The sequence below is a fragment of the Ambystoma mexicanum genome, chromosome 9 (assembly GCF_040938575.1).
Source record: "Ambystoma mexicanum isolate Mex_15411 chromosome 9, UKY_AmexF1_1, whole genome shotgun sequence".
Taxonomy (NCBI): Eukaryota; Metazoa; Chordata; class Amphibia; order Caudata; family Ambystomatidae; genus Ambystoma; species Ambystoma mexicanum.
In genome coordinates this window covers 382,411,746-382,429,432 of record NC_090931.1, presented here as the reverse complement: position 1 = coordinate 382,429,432, position 17,687 = coordinate 382,411,746, and the positions used below count along the sequence as shown (strand labels likewise).

The following is a 17,687-nucleotide window of genomic DNA, read 5'->3' as shown; positions in this document are numbered from 1 at the left end:
AGAGACGAGATAGTGTAATGTCTGGAGAACGAGGGATGAAATAAAACATTAGGTAGGCGAGGCTTGAGAAAAATGTTTTTAAAGGCAAATGGAGAGGAGGGGGAAATCAAAAGAAAGAGGGTGGTAAGTAAAGTAGTGAAGAATGAAACGTAGAGAAATGGAACGCATGTAAAAATGGAGAAAACAAAGAATCAACGAAAGAGGGATTGCTATTATCTATTGACCTTGGGAGTAAAAAGGGCTGAGCAGAGCAGGCCCGTTCAGGTGCTGGATTGCCTAATGTCAGAGGCAAGTGATTCATCTGTGAGCGTCGATCCGGACCAGGTGCGTCTGGTCAGACCAGACGTCACGGACAAGCTGCACCTGGGCGAGCTAGATGGGCGTTACCAGACTCAATGAGTCTATTCGGAGCACATGGACCCGAGAAGACACATTAGGGGGGTACGCCGGGCTATGTACAGGCAGGAGGGCACCCCGGGAATTGCTAATAACAGCCCCTTACTGTCCCTGCCACCCATTCATATGCTCTTGATGTTGGAATGATCGGTCACCTAATCTTGCAGACACACATGCTAGATATATCACATGTATTAAGCACTGTTAGTTACAAGCAAGATTTTCGTTTCACCCAAGAAAATACATGGCAACATTAAAAAAAACACCATATGCAGTCCAAACGTTTCTAATATTACACCATGTGATGAATACCTGAACCAGAAAAACAAAACTTAAAATATACATTCAAAAACCAGAAAACAAGGGTTACCACGACAGATTATTTAGGCAGTGGTCTGTGGTAAGTTTACATGGTGTGGTTTTAGATAGGCTTGTGATACAGATTATGTGTTTTTTAATGTTAACATATATTCGAATGTGTCAAAAACATCTCGTTTGCAACTAACTTTGTTCTATACATGTGATATATGTATTCATTAAATTGAAAGATTAGGTGTCTGATCATTAGAAGATCAAGTCTATATGAATGTTTTGTAGAGATATTAAGGGTTTGTTTGTTTGTATGTTCAAACTAAGATGAAAATGCTCAGGCTAAGGTGGATGGTATTTGCTAGACTAGATGAAGCTGCTCCGACTAGATAGGCCTGGTCAGACACTGGATGAGCCTTCTTATACTAGGTGTCTGCTCCGAATACATGGGCCTGCTAAGACACTAGATGAGCCTTAAACTGGGTGCTGGCTCAGAATAGATGGGTCTGGTCAGACACTAGATGGGCTGTCTTATACTAGGTGTCTGCTCCGATTAGATGGGCTTGGTCAGACACTAGATGAGCCTTCTTATAGTGCCATCTCAGATAAGATGTGCCGGGTCAGAAACTCAATGTGCCTTCTTAAAATAGGTGTCTGATCCAACTGTATGGGCCTAGACAAACTCTAAATGAGCCATCACATACTAGGTGCCTGCTGAGACTAGATGGGCCTGGTCAGACACTAGACGAGCTGTTCTATTCTAGTTGTCTGCTCAGACTAGAAGGGCCTGGTCAGACACTAGATGAACCGTTTTATACTAGGTGTCTGCTCTGACTAGGTGGGCCTGGTCATACACTAGATAAGCCTTCTCACACTTGATGCTGGCTCAGAATAGATGGGCCTAGTCAGCCACTTAATGAGCCTTTGTATACTAGGTGTATGTTCGGACTAGATAGGCCTAGTCAGACACAAAATGAGCCTTTGTCTACTACATGCTGACTCAAAATAGATGGGCCTGTCAGACATTAGATGAGCCTTTTTATACCAGGTGTATGATCCAACCATTTGGGTCTAGTCAGATTCTAGATGAGTCGTCATATATTATCTGTCTGCTGAGACTAGATGGGCCTGGTGAGACACTAGATGAGCTGTTTTATACTAGGTGTCTGCTCAGCCTAAATGGGCCTGGTCAGACACTAGATGAGCCTACACAGAACAGATAGGCCTTTATGCTCTCCATTGACATTTTCAGACTACAAAATCCACATCTAGTTATAAAGGGGAACATCTGTAAAAACAACAAGAAGGTGCACTGGGAGGCTCCAAGTTTCAGGACTAAAGCATAATATCACTAGCCCGTCAATCCATATGTGACACATTATGTGGCCATTTAAAAGGTTTGTATTCTGGGCAAGTCTGCAACCATTGGATTTTTGCTATACCATCTATATCCAGCCTGTAAATGACATAAACATGCACCATATCAGAGAAAGTATCACAGCTGGTAAATGCCATCCAAAATAGCTTGGAATAGGCGCGGGCAACTTCTGATAGGTGGTTTATTCTCATGAGAAGAGTGTAGCTGAGTCCATACATTAGCAAGACCTCCATTGCCAGTGAAGTCACCTGCCCGAAGGCATAGTGTGGTTCATCAGTGATGCAAAACACTGAGGTTTTATAGTACTTCAAAGAAGGAACGTGGGGTCCCTTGACCCCAAAGAAAGCTTTTCCAAGGTTCCACTGAACCCCAATAGTGTGAAGGCACAAACAAAGGAAACAGGAGGTCATGAAGGCGAACAAGGGCGGCAAAAGAAGGCCTTACCATAGAAGGATGGAGCTGCAGTGTGGAGCCAACCTAGTGTCACCAGGAACCCAAAGATGGCTGCCACGGGTCCCATCGCTGAAAAACAAACATGGGCAGAGTTATAGACGGCATGTGCAGCAGTCCCCACATCAACACACTCAGGCTCGATGTTTACCCCAAGGGCGGGCACAGGATATAGTGCTTGCATCAGGGGAGCAACAAAACCTATTTTTGGGGGGGGGGTTTAGAGGGGGCTAACCCTTCAAATGTTGGGAGAGGTGCTAACTTTAAAGACCGTGGGGGAGGGGCAAACTTACTTGTGTGGGTCATCTAATTTCTTTACACATTCTAATGAGACTATTCTAGTGCAGCTTCAATGGTAGAAGCAGTTAACTCTCTCCTTGAAGTCTGAAAGCACCCACTTAAGTACTGCTGTCATAATGAGCCGTCTCCTGTCCCCTCTCTATCCTTCCAATCACTCCCCTGGCATGCAAGTACTAAACCCACATCCAGATTTCAAAGGCCTAAAAAGGTTATGCATATGAATTCAAGTGGTAACAGGGTCGGACTGGGACAAGAAATAGGCCCGGTCATACAAAAAAAAGTGGCCCACCCCTCACCTCACGATTAACCTCTGATGACATCACCAGAGGCGATGTCATTTAACCCCACCCCAAAGTGACATCCCAGTGACATCCCAGGGAGCGATGAAACACAACCTTTCACCCCTGAACAAAACATGAAGTGGCATAAAATAGCATTGCGCTTAAGTACACTAAATTACTGTGAATCCAAGCAGACGTCCAAGGCCAAATGATAATATGTTATTGTATGGCACTTATGATTAAGCTATTTTTTTTAGAACAAATATGCATACAATATCACCCAACCTGTGTTGGTACTCATTTATCGACCTAAGAAGGGCTTTTTGAAGAAAAAAGAAATTAGGAAAAAAACAATAATAAATTCTATTTTTTTTTCTCCCAACCGGCCCAAGGATGGCCAGAAACCGGCCCCAACTCTCCAGGGATGATTTTGGCCCGGCCACGGGCCGAAAGGCTGAGGTGCCAATCCGACCCTGGGTAACAATGAAATGCTTAACGTTAGTAAGTGCAGGGCCTTCGTTAACAGGGAAGTCCTGGCTCTGTTTAACATTTGTGACCTGCTCTGTCTGACCAAGGCTCTATAGATCGGCCAGGTCAAGTCAAAAGAGCCCAAAATGTGTGTGTGCGGGGGGGGGAGGTGGGCCTAGAGGGGTGTTACCTTCTCTGATACTGCACTTTCTTTTCGTTTATTTGAGGTACATCTGATGCAAAGGGACTGACCTACAGACTTGGCTAAGAGACTGGCATGCCAAGCGATGTCACAGAGCCCAGCTGAGCTGTGGAATACTGTGATGCCTAACACTGCCGGCATGAAGAGCCCCTCCTGAGAAGTACACAGCAATGAAGCTGCTGGCTCAAATCCCAAGGCTGCCAGAGGCTACCTCGCAGACAACAGCCTGCGCTTGCAAAATGGACTTTCTTCCTCCTGTTCTCCGAAATTGACATGTTTGTTATCATGCGTACATTATACAGGCTGGTTTATGGGTGAGGAAATATTTAGCTACTCCATTGTACATAAGGATGAGCCGGGCCTGGGAGGGGCAGAGAAGAATGCAGCCTGCTTATGCACTGATGTGTGTTTGCATTACAGCCCATTTCTCTCTACTTCTGGTCTCCTGAGTATTATTTGTGTGCAAGTGCCGAGTGTCTGCTGTGGTGTGTGGGAGCTGGATGAGCACTGGTATTGTGGGGAGCGGGACGAGCCTGTAACAGGGGGCGCAGGGGGCTGAAGCTCGGTCAGCTCTATGGTGTTGCGCCACTGGCTTGCATGGATGTTATGCCACCGTAAACACAATTCCTAGTCACTGAGCAAGAGCGGGATAGAAAAACAGGAGAGAGGGAAGGAGGGAGCTGGAGAGGGGATGCGTTATACGGCTTGATTCTATAGCACCATTGAGCTGAATGGGCTTCACCCCCAACTCCCCCACCCTCTCCCAATCCCCTGAAATGTTGGGCTATGTGTACTTGACCTGGCTGACCTACAGAGCTGTGGCTGGACAGAACAGGACAGCCTGCGCTTCGCTGTTAACAAAGGACCAGCAATTACTGATGTAAACCATTTACTTTTTATTTTCGGGTGCTCATTTTAATCTAACGTCATGACAATTCTGTGTAGTTTGTGTAATTGTGTAAGGTGTAAAAGTTAAAAAAATAAGCTTGTCACTGTTAGCACCTCCATTCGTATGCATATAGTTTCAGACAATTGATATCCTGATGTGGGTTTAGTAGTTGCATGCCAGGGGAGTGATTAGAAGGTTATGGGGGGCAGGAGACAGCTTATTCTCACAGCAGTCCTTATGGAGAGAGTTAACCGCTTGTACCATTGAATGTGCACTAAAATTGTCTCATTGGAATGCGAAAAGAAATTAGATGCCAGCACAAGTAAATTTGCCCCTCCTCCGCTGTCTCTGAAGTTAGTGCCTCCCCCACCATTTGATGGGTTAGGGAAGATGATGCCATCAACCCCCCCCCCCCATCTGCAGTTTGTAAGGTTACACAATCCCATGAGAGAGCAGGGCTGCTTTTCGGGATGTCACAATTGTGACATCGAGGGCCAATAGCCAGGCAGTTGCAAGTAACTGCTGGGTGCGCGCGGTGCTATTAACCGCAGGCACTATACGGAAACATGGCAGCTCCCCAGGGCGCCACTGGCAGGCTGCAGTGTCCTGAATGTCACGTGAGAAGCATTACAACTAGGTTCCTAGAAATACCTGAAGCCACAATGAGATATTCTGCTAATGGACCGCCCTGACCACTGTTCTGCTTTATTACTCTTGACCTGCTGGTTTTTTTTCGTTTGATTATTTTAATTTTATGTTGTGTGTGATTTGTAAGGCGCACACCTGCAGGGCAGGGCTGCTTCGTGGCGCCAGAAGAAAGGGAGCAAGAAATGGAGAAACCAGACAGGAGGGATAGGAGAGGATCTGGGGCAAGAGCAGAAGGGGCAGTAACTGCCACGGTTCACTTTCAGATCCTGGTGCAGTAAAGACAAATCCCAGGTTAAAACGTGCACGCGCCGCAAAGAAACAGTTTAGGGTCATGTAAACCAGACACGTGCACGTTATTTGTGGGGAGGGCAAATGTTATTGTCTCCCTAAACGATTGCCTCCCTTTATGGACTGCAACTCTGCTCGCTGGCTAAATTGCGGTGCGGTTACGACGCTGATATCTCTCCCTGCTCCCTGACATGGCGGCAGCACGGCAACAATCTATCTGTGTGGCAGAGCACCCGGGCGGCTAGAAACGAAGTATCGCCCTGGAACGCTTTGAACTCCCGCCGGGAGAGCTGTCACTCTTAGTCAGTGTAAGGAACCGGCCGCGAGGGTTGTTTACACGAGGTTCATTTCCGTGTTCCAAGGCTGAGGCAGAGTCAGTTCGTTGCTGCCTATAACTGACACCTGTCCATCATTCCCCCCTAGCTGAGGATGCGAGAAGAGCGAGCGTGATCCCTGGACAGGCCAGTACACCAACACCACACACAAGACTTCCTGCCTGGCTTGTGTGCAAACCTCATGGTCCCCGTGTGAAGACAGATGTGGTTTACCAAAGATGTTGTATTTCTAAACGACTGCCATGTCATACTTTCTTGTGCAGCACAGGAATTGCCTTTCACTTCACAAATCATCCAGTAAAAGGAAGATGAGTTCCACACACAAAGGATAAGAATGGGCATGTGTCTATCTCTAGTCCCGAAGCAAAGGATAAGAATGTTAGTGCCTGCTTCCATCGTGCATGTCCGTTGTCATACCCCCTCAAAGAGATGTTGCTAGGGTGTGCGCATAAGCGTGGAAATGTGCTGTTAAGATGAGCAACGTCTCAATATTATTTCAATCAGGTGGGTTCTTATTCAGGTTCGGTGGCTGCATCCATGCAGAAGACGCTGCACCTGCAGGCGGGGGATGGGAGGAGGTGGGGGGGGTTGGCTCGGACTGGCCTATAGGACAATGCCAGACCCAAAAACGCAACATGCTGGTGTGGGCCAGTTTTTGTTGGTCAAAGTGGGCCAGTTTGATGAGTTACTTCACTATATCATATCATGTGGCTAGTCGTTTTGACCATTATTGCTGAATAAATAATTTCCAATCATTTGATCAGATTCTGTGGTGAGCTTGTCCTAGAATCTGTACGCCCCTATAAAGCCATTAGAGCTTCGGGACTAGAGATAGACACATGCCCCAATGAGCTCTGGGACATATGCATGTTAGGGCATCATGAGGGATGTATACTTGTCTCACCAAACTATGGAACGCATTCTATGGGATTATTTGTGATTTGGAGGCTTGAATCTGCTGCTCAGTGTTCCTTTTTGATGGCAGTATTGACAACATGGAAGCATGAATTCGATTTTAAGTGTTCTATTGATGTAAAATGTTACATATATTTCGACAAGTTGATTTTTAGATGTGATTTTTTTGTTTTTGCTATGAGATGTATGTATGTTTTAGATATGTGAAATTATATATTTATTGTGATGAGATGTATGTATTAAAATTTATTAATGTAACTGTATAATATTAACACAAAAATATGAAAAAATTAAAAATTAAAATTTTATCAGAAACCTCCCCTTTGGGTACTACTCAAACAGTCTGTCACAAAAGGAATGAATTGCTAGTTTCAACTGTGGCCCACTTTTTCAGTGATGCCCAAGACAATGTTATGCCCCAGTCTGACTCCGCCAGGAGGCCCACCCCTACATAATGACTCAAAGCAGGTTGAGTGCGCCAGCGCCAGGGCTGGGAGGCACCACTGGGTCATCTCATATTCTGGTCCTCATGGGTGGCAGGCCCTGTGGCACTTAACATTCACTAAAGCATCCGTGGAGGTGGGCACTGCCCACTGTCAGTTGTGCCGGCATGCCACAGCACCATGACCATTTATCACGGTCAGCAATGGCCTGGTTTTGTATAAAACCTAACTAAAACAATAAATAAAAGGACTCAAGCTATAAGTTGAAGTGGGCACTGGGTATTAAAGTAAAAACACTTGGAAAAGTTAAAAGATGCCTGCTTGGCCAAGGAGGCATATCTGGAAAGGCTAAGTGTCAATTTGAGCCAATTGCAGCGCTGAAGAAATTGCAATGCCTTAGAAGTCGTGTCCGATTGTAGCAAATGTATAAATCCTAGAACTAAAAAAGTGTTGTATTCACTATGCAAACATACACTTTGAAGTGCTAGCTGAAGCATGAATCTGAGAGTGTGAATTGGAGACTTATTGAAAGTGCAAAATGCGTGTGCAGCAGGAAGCTAGAACCGGAAAGCAGTGCCGATCACAGTAAAAGGGGTATTAGGCAAGAGAGCAATCTGTGCTACTGAAGCATTACAGGCATTGCAAGTGTACATGGCGGCAGCATAAGGACATTGAATATGTGCTTGGTGGAGCATTGAGGGTCATTACAAGGTGTTTTGCTAGTACAATACACATGATAGGAAATTGCATGCGTTGCAACACTATACAACTCTTAATTCAACACACTCTTCTTTGAGGGGCCCCGTTCCTAACCAGTTCACATAAAATGAAGCTGTTTCTGCTGTGAACCTACATATTTCAACTTTTGCACCTTGATCTGCTCAGACTAGCTGCCCAGATACAAGTACAGCGCCACGACCAGAGCCCATTTCTGGCACTCTCAAATAACACCTAAAATTATGCACATACGACCTACTACCCTCTCGGGCCCTTCAAACAACACACCTGGCCTCCAACTTACACCTCTCCAGCTAGACCCACAATGAATGCTATCCACAAAGGAGTTCCAAACTCCTTCATCCATTGCAGTGGGAGCAAGCAGCCCCTCTCTTAACAGGTATAACGCTCTACCAGAGAGCGCAGAAACCTTGCACACCCTTTCAACGGATCTGCAGGTCATTGTGCCCACATTGAGGTTGTCATTTCACCCACCACCCCCAACGTTTTCGGGAAACTGACTCCTCTTGACACCAATGTCAGTCATAGCATTACTCATCTTGAATGTTATGATGAGCCGAGTTCTGATGCTAGTAGGACTGTCAATGGAAGCTCTGTACATCAGCCTCAAGAAGTGGAGGCGCGAATAAAAGTTCTATATTAAACAGTTTGCGGAATGACCTCTACTCTTCTTCCACTCTCAGAGATGCGGGAAGCCTGATGCAGAGCATCGGTTATTGGACAGGGAAGGGCAAGGGCCTGCCCCCATGGCACAGATGTGCAAACATGGTTGTTTGGAGCTTTCTGATCTTAAGACCCTCCTTTGTCGGTGCTTGTGGAGGCCATTTTACAGAAGGGTAGAACCTTGACCCAAAAGTTTTGATGTGAAAAAACAGGTTCTCACACATCATCCTAGTACCCGCCAGCCAACCAGTTGTAAAACGCTGTGATGATCTACGCCAGAAATGCTATACAACACCTACTAAATATATAAAGTACACAGGGTCGGATTGGCCTCTCGGCCTTTCGGCCCGTGGCCGGCGGAAATCGTCCCTGGGGAGGGGGGGGGGGGCCGGTTTCTGGCCATGCCTGGGCCGGTTTGGAAGAAAAAATAATTAAAAAAAAAAAATGTCTAATATTTTTTTTTCCAAAAAGCCTTTCATCCTTCTTAGGTTGATAAATGAGTACCAACACAAGTTGGATGATATTGTATGCATATGTGTTCTATAAGAAAGAGCTTAAGCGTAAATTCTATACAATAATATATTATTTGGCCTTGGACGTCTGCTTGAATTCACAGTAATTTAATGTACTTAGGCGCAATGCTATTTGATGCCACTTCCTATTTTGTCCAGGGGTGAAAGGTCGTGTTTCATCGCTTCCCGGGATGTCACTTTGGGGTGGGGTCAAATGACATCACTTCCGGTGATCTCATAAGAGGTCAAAGGGCGTTAGGCGAGGGGTGGGCCACTTTTTTGAGGCGAGGGGTGGGCCACTTTTTTTTGGGTGACCACGCCTATTTCTTCTCCCAGTCCGACCGTGAAAGTACACAATGTTCGTAGAACCCAGGCAAAAACTGTGGTGACTGTGACACTGAGCATGCTATCGCAGAGTGATCTAACATCTGCTCCTTCGTAGCACAGGAAGGGTTAAGAGTCCTTATCTTCTATGCCCTTGATTAGACACAGCAGTTTTAATGGGATCTTAACCGCGGCACCCCCACCAGGCATTGCAAAGACAGTGTATGACCACCCAGATGCTATACCCCTACTGTGCCCCCTGCCACAAGTTATACACACAGGGTATGTCCTTATATCTGCTGTCTTCTCTATCAGACCCTGCACAGGCAACGTATGACCTCCTACCCACTGTTCCCCCCACCAGGCACTATGCAGACATTGTATGATCCCTCACCTACTGTGCCACCTTCCAGGCATTGCAAAGGCAGTGTATGATCCCCACCTGTGCCTGTCATATTCTACACAGGCAGAGTCTGTCTTTTATCAAACGCTACTCATCAACTAGTGAGCTTCCTGCCAGGCATTGCATAGGAAGAGTGTCCTCCCACCTCCTGTACCCCCACCAGGCATTGCATAGACAGTGTATGATATTCCATCTCCTGTACCCCCACCAGGCATTGCATAGACAGTGTATGATATCCCATCTCCTCTACCCCCACCAGGCATTGCATAGACAGTGTATGATATCCCATCTCCTGTACCCCACCAGGCATTGCATAGACAGTGTATGATATCCCATCTCCTGTACCCCCACCAGGCATTGCATAGACAGTGTATGATATCCCACCTCCTGTACCCCCACCAGGCATTGCATAGACAGTTTATAATATCCCATCTCCTGTACCCCCACCAGGCATTGCATAGACAGTGTATGATCAGCCCCTTCTGTACCTCCACTTGGCTTTGCACAGGAGGCGTATGATCTCCCACCTGCTGTGCCCTTTGTGAAACTCTGCACATCACCTGCTCTGCCTCTGGCCAGACATTGCATAGACAGTGTGTGAACTCCCACTGCCTGCACCCCCATCAGGCATTGCATAGAAAGTGGGTGAACTCCCACTGCCTGCACCCCCATCAGGCGTTGCAATGACAGTGGGTGAACTCCCACTGCCTGCACCCCCACCAGGCGTTGCATAGACAGTGGGTGAACTCCCACTGCCTGCACCCCCACCAGGCATTGCATAGACAGTGTGTGAACTCCCACTGCCTGCACCCCCACCAGGCATTGCATAGACAGTGGGTGAACTCAGTGTGTGAACTCCCACTGCCTGCACCCCCATCAGGCATTGCATAGAAAGTGGGTGAACTCCCACTGCCTGCACCCCCATCAGGCGTTGCATAGACAGTGGGTGAACTCCCACTGCCTGCACCCCCACCAGGCGTTGCATAGACAGTGGGTGAACTCCCACTGCCTGCACCCCCACCAGGCATTGCATAGACAGTGTGTGAACTCCCACTGCCTGCACCCCCACCAGGCATTGCATAGACAGTGGGTGAACTCCCACTGCCTGTACCCCCACCAGGCATTGGGTAGACAGTGTGTGATCTTCCACCTGCTATACCCCCTCCCCCATTGTGCCCTCTATCAGACACTATATAGACAAGATATGATCCCTCACCTGCTGTGCCCTTTATGAAACACTGAACATCACCCACTGTGCCCCCCACCAGGCATTGCATAGACAGAATATAATCTGCCCCTTCTGTACCCCCACCAGACTGCACAGATCGCGCATGAGCTCCCATCTCCTGTACCCCCACCAGGCATTTCATAGACTGTGTATGATACCCACCGCCTGTACCCCGACCAGACATTTCATAGACAGCGCATGATCTCCCACTGCCTGTACCCCAACCAGACATTGCATAGACAGCGCATGATCTCCCACTGCCAGTAACCCGACCAGACATTGCAAGACAGCGCCTGATCTCCCACTGCCTGTAGCCCCACCAGACATTGCATAGACAGCGCATGATCTCCCACTGCCTGTACCCCGACCAGACATTGCATAGACAGCGCATGATCTACCCCTGGCTGTACCCCGACCAGACATTGCATAGACAGAGCATGATCTCCCACTGCCTGTAACCCCACCAGACATTGCATAGACAGTGCATGATCTCCCACTGCCTGTACCCCAACCAGACATTGCATAGACAGCGCATGATCTCCCACTGCCTGTAACCCCACCAGACATTGCATAGACAGCGCATGATCACCCACTGCCTGTACCCCGACCAGACATTGCCTAGACAGCGCATGATCTCCCATCTCTTGTACCCCCATCAGGCATGGGATGGACTGTGAGTGTCCCCCCACCCCCTGCTACTTTCCCCTACTGTACCCTCTATCAGACACTATGCAGACAGGGTATACCTCTCACCAACATAAGACTCATAGAGGGTATATCTATCACTAGCGGTGTCCTCAACCAGACACCGTACAGTCTCTTACCTACCTCAGCCAGGCAGTGTGCAGATGGCACAGGTCTCACCCGCTGCGTAGTGCCTCGGACACTGTGCAGGCTCTTACCTACCTCAGCCAGGCAGTGTGCAGATGGCACACGTCTCAGCTGTTGAGAAATGCCTCAGACACCGTACAGGCTCTTACCTACCTCAGCCAGGCAGTGTGCAGATGGCATACGTCTCACCTGCTGAGTAGTGCCTCAGACACCGTACAGGCTCTTGCCTACCTACCTCAGCCAGGCAGTGTGCAGGTGGCACACGTCTCACCTGCTGAGTAGTGCCTCAGACACCGTACAGGCTCTTACCTACCTCAGCCAGGCAGTGTGCAGATGGCACACGTCTCACCTGCTGAGTAGTGCCTCAGACACCGTACAGTCTCTTACCTACCTCAGCCAGGCAGTGTGCAGATGGCATACGTCTCAGCTGCTGAGTAGTGTCTCTGACACCGTACAGTCTCTTACCTACCTCAGCCAGGCAGTGTGCAGATGGCAATCTCTCACCTGCTGAGTAGTGCCTCAGACACTGTACAGGCAGGGCCTTCCCACTTACCCGCTGTGCTCTAAGAGAGGAAGGGGAAGCCAAGAGCTGCAATGCCTCACCTGTTGTGGTCTGGGCTGACGCTGTGCAGGGTCCGTCATGTTCTAAATATTTATAGACCCAGGAACCCGAGGGAGCGGCCCCATCAAAGACAGTCCCGCCTCTTTCACCTGCATCCAGGGGTCTTGCAAAAGGAAACGACTTCTCTAAACAGCCTTCGACCTCAAACCCACAATTACACACACCCCACAGAAGCTGCTCCCAAGCACGGCCGCGCGCCCACTCACGCGGCCTCACGCACACCCTGCATTCTGATAGTTGAGCTTTGTGAGCGACGGCGCGAGCAGACCTGCACAGAGCTCTCGAGTGTGGCCAGTCCATGCGCGAGGAAGACATCGAGCCCTTCTTTTTTCCTTAGAATTCTACATTTAAACGGAGATAATACAAAACTGCAATTCCGAGAACTCCATGGGGCAAAAACAGAACTGTTGACGTTCTCACGTGTAGGCGGCATGGGGAAACAGGAGAGCCTTGCTTGCCCACTCGTGCTTTAAGTGATACAACGATGCTTTATTACAAGGCAAGCGCATCGAAGGATATATTCATCCTGAACCTTTGTCCCATTCACTATAAATTGGTTTAAAAAACCAGTAAGAACATCACCTTTCTCTCCTAAAAAGCCTAAATCCCCCTTTGCAACCTCCAGGCCTCCGTGCCAGGTCACGAAGCTAACTTTGATGAAACGGCTGCTGGACACGGATGAGTGGCTAAGCGGTGTCTACTCGGTCCTCACAGAACAGGAAATGGGCCGGAACAAGACGGAGCGGCGCTCTGACAAAAAAACATCTTGTCGGAGGCCACTCGCTCCCCAGACCCAGGGGGTCGGTAGTAAATGACCACCTCAGATCTTGGGTCTCAACTCAAAGCATTGAAGTTGACTGCATACACCCACTTGTCAACCAGCTTCAGAATTGGTACTGAGTACAGAAACCGCCAAAGCCTCACATACAGTGCTGCCTGCACCTGCCCAAACTGATATATGTCCTGTAATGTACAGACATCTCTTTATTAGGGTGAATATTGTGACCAATCGAAACAAACGAATCCATTATTCGCTTAAAAGGGGTTCTTACTGACCCACTATGATAAGACATGTTTAACATTTAAAATTGTGGATGTTATGATATTCCCATAATGCTCTTTGCTTTTATGCAAATCGTCAGGATTGGGTTCCATGAAGAGATGCTGTGTTACAACCTGGGGGTGTGGGGGGCGAGCTATACTCTTAAGAAGGGGTGCATTTGATAACAGTAGCAACGCAATCTCCAGATATGGAAAGTGGGCACCACTATTGTACAAACACTTGTATGGCCCATAGGAACACTCATTATGTTATGAGACCAATGGGAGGGAGACGTTGGAGTCAGGACTGTGAAGAGAAAGAGAGGGACTATGCATAAGGTAGATTGCAGAACAATAGCCCGACAGGTTCCCTTCCTCCCACTGGTTCCCTTCCTCCTCGCCGTTCGCACATATGAAGTATACCATAGTGTTAACTGCAATCGATCTGCTCACGTAAGTGGAAAGGCCCGAATCTGTGGCAGCACCCAGGAAATCATTATTGAAGCAGAACAGAGAGGAGTCTATAGCAGTCACCATCAGCTTAGCCTGGCAGGTGTAGTCAATATTTGCGCATGAATGGGGCAAAGTGGCCAATGTTATGTTATGTTATGTTATTTTGCATTTATATAGCGCCTTATATACCATTGGTATGGTCTGAAGGCGCTGGTAGGTTGAGCGTAGAGAGCGAGTGAACGTGAAGAGCGGATGAGCATGGAGAGATTTCTATTTATTTTTATTTATTATTTATCTGCTCTCCCCTGCTCTGCGCTTTCCACTCTCCACCTTCCATGCACTTTTTTCCTTTCCTATTCCCATGCACTTGCGCGTTCCCAATGTCACTGGGCCTAGTAAGATCGTTGTTGTGTTGTGTTCTCCCTTGTTCCCCTCCCTTGCCTAGTCAAGCGCTGAAACACTTGTGTACGAGCACAATACAAATACAATATCATATCATATATCATATCATAACCATAGGACGGCTGATGGCTAACCTTTTAAGGAGTATTTAATGGTGTCATCAGTAGAGGCCGCTGGAACCTACAGGGTTCTGAAATCGTGTTTCGCTGCACATTCGACACACAGAGAAAAGCGAGCTGGACCAACATTAAAACCCTGCTGAAGGGACTGGGCAATGGCAGGAGGCCCACAACCCAGGGGCAGAACGTTATTACAGCTATGCAGAGCTGAAAGCACTGCCAGTGCTGCGCATTGGCACATAAGGTTTATGTACACCTGGACACCTGAACTGTTAGGGAGTGTGCAACAGAGAGACCCTGTCACAGTAACCCTTGCTTTTGAATAACCAGGCCACCCAACCCCATCTGTTGGATGGCATCAAGGAGCCAGTAGGAGCTGGGTCAATGGGTCTGGGAAGAAGAAGTGAGTAGGTCGAGGCCAGCTGGAAGATTAGAGGTAACCAAGACCTCCTGGTCCACAATGGTGCAATAAAGATGAACCTGGAGTGGTCGTACTTGGTCAAGAGAGGACTTTGGGGATCAGGGGAATAAGAAGGAAGTCACAGAGAAGGCCCCTGACCACAAGATTGAGAGCATCACTTCCCAAAGACCTCCCATCCAAAATCCTTGAGCAGAAGCAAGGAGGCATGGCATTGGTTGTAGATGCAAAGAGGTCAGGTGTTGGCCACCAAAACCAATCCGTGATCAACTCAAAGGTTTGCTGGAGAGATGGTCAGGTCTCTGGAAGAGGGGGATACCCTTCAGAGCAAGAATGTTGTTGAGCCCCTGATGTGAGAGGCCTTCTGGATATGAAGACAGTGTTCTGCCAAGGCCAACATGAAGAAAGTTATCCTTGCGGCAGAAGCGAACCCATTCCCCTCTGGCGGTTAACAAATGTCACAGCTCGAGTGTTGTTTTATTTGAATCTGAACTTTTCTGCCCCTGGCTTGGGCGGGAACTACTACATGTCCCTCATGATTGATTTAAATTCCTACCATTCAGAAAACATGAGAGACTCCTGGGAGGACCATAGACCCTGGTTAGTCATGTTCCCAGAAAATACCACACAGCCCCTGACTCTTGCATGGGTGGTGATTAACACTGGCCTGGGAGAATGAGGTGTCCCCATTCAGGAGATTCTCTGGCTAGAGCCCCGCTGGGATTTTATTGGAACCCAGAGCTTGAAGTTCCCTGATGAAGGAGTCCAGTGCAGAGGAAGGTGAACTAGAAGGGGGTAGAGCTGAAGAGATGCCCATGGGGCTATACGAACTGGCCCTGAAGCTTCAACCACCTCCATACTGTCAGTGTCTTGTTGTTAGTCAGACACCCATGAGCTGTTAAGCAGTTGCCTTTCCTGGAAACACCCTTTTCATCACTTTGCTGGGAGGGTCTACAATCAGGAGATCTTCCAGTTAGTGATAGATGATCACCCCCCCCCCTTTTGGTGCAACCTCTCCACCAGGAGTTCCAGAATCTTAATGAAAGTACTGGGAACTGATCATAATCCAAAGGTGAATCTCAAAAATTGGCAGTGACATAGCCAGATTGTTAAATGGAGATTAGGTGTTGCTGATCTCTAGGAACAAGAGCCTATCTCCAGTGGAAAACAGAGGAATAATCTGCTTCAAAGTAACCATCTTGAAGGTTGTCCTTTGATTTGTTCAAATCAGAAATGGCAGAGGGAGAAAGAAACGAAAGTCATTTAAACGAAAATTAGGTTTTTTTTTCTCCTGTAGACATTTCTGGTAACCCGCACCCTCCCACCCCCTTACTTACCTTTTGATGGTACACGTCGCTGTGTGCTGCAGACTCCTCCATTCCTCTGCAATGCCGGTTCCCTTCACTGACGTGCATTTATTTATTTATATTATTGTTAGCTTCTTAGGCGCTTATACAATAATGAAATTCTGTTTCAAAGCTCCCAACGGGCAGGGGGGGAGCAGGAGGGGGATATACATTAAAAAACAGTAAAAACACAATATATAAGAGCATTGGGGAAAAGAAAAACAGGACAAACCTACTATGCCTTATGTGTATTCAGAACGTGCAAGTGCAGCAAGGAAGAAGGCAGGGGTCAGTGCTCTGGAGTCATAGCTCATGAGTGAGCCACAGATGAAGTGCTAGGAATGTTGAGTGCTACACAGCCAGGTGCCGCGAGGGGTGTAAGTGCGTGCCACCAGGGCAGAGGGTGTAAGTGCAAGTGCAGCTGGACAGGAGCTGGGTGGATTGGGTGCAGGAGGCCTGAGCCCAAGGACGCATAAGGACTCAGGACACCAATCGCAGCCACACTGGGATTAGCAGGGGAGAGAAGAAGGGAAGGGGGAGGTAAAGAGGAGTGTCTTAAGGAGCTTCCTGAATTTAAGAAGATCCTGCTCCAGGCGCAGGGGGAAGGGTAGGCTGTTCCATACAAGGGAGCCAGCTGAGGAAAGCAAACAACCACCTGCCCTCTGTTTATCAAAATCTTTACACACAGAGAGTTAAAGCCAGAACGGCGTAGTGGTCTAGAGGGGGGAGTATTTAGTAAGGTAAAGTTGAAGATAGTGTGGTCCCCGGGCCCAGACAGCATTGTGGATGATGCAGAGGGATTTGAATTTAATCTGTGCAGCAACCGGGAGCCAGTGAAGACTTTTTAGTGCACTAGAGATGTGGTCCCTGAATTTAAGGCCAGGGATAAGTCTTGCTGCCCTATTGTGGATTAGCTGGAGGGGCCGCAGAGTGGAAGATCGTAGATTGAGGAGGAAGCTATTGCAGCCTAGAGAGAACCAGAGCTTGGGTCACATTGAGCCCTGGGGGAAAGTGAGAACAGGGAGAATTCCTTTGACATGGAGGAGCTGAAAGTGGGACTTCTTGGCAATGTCCTGAGTGTGAAGGAGGAAGGAGAGAGAGGAGTTCAAGATGACTCCAAGGTTTCTGGCTTCAGAAGAGGGTGCAAGGAGAAAGCCCAAAGACGAAGGCGAGGAAGGCTACAGTGAAGGGAAGAAGGAGGGAGCAGGTGTCCCATTGGGCAGGATCTCAGTTTTACAGGCGTTGAGGCCAAGATCATTGGCAGTGCACCAGGACTGGATGGCAG

At 48.0% G+C, this 17,687-nt stretch overlaps 1 protein-coding gene across 1 annotated transcript in view; it reads right to left on the bottom strand.

Annotated features, from left to right (window-relative positions):
- LOC138488096 (myeloperoxidase-like) overlaps positions 1 to 12,623 on the bottom strand; it is a 156,931-nt gene extending 144,308 nt beyond the window's left edge. Inside the window, exons 1-2 of the mRNA XM_069614852.1 lie at positions 12,605 to 12,623; positions 2,528 to 2,605 (exon numbers count right to left, since the gene is read on the bottom strand). Coding sequence (XP_069470953.1) covers positions 2,528 to 2,603 — 76 coding nt within the window. The 5' untranslated portion in view covers positions 2,604 to 2,605; positions 12,605 to 12,623. The remainder of the gene's footprint in view (positions 1 to 2,527; positions 2,606 to 12,604) is intronic.
- Between the last annotated feature and the right edge of the window lie 5,064 nt (positions 12,624 to 17,687).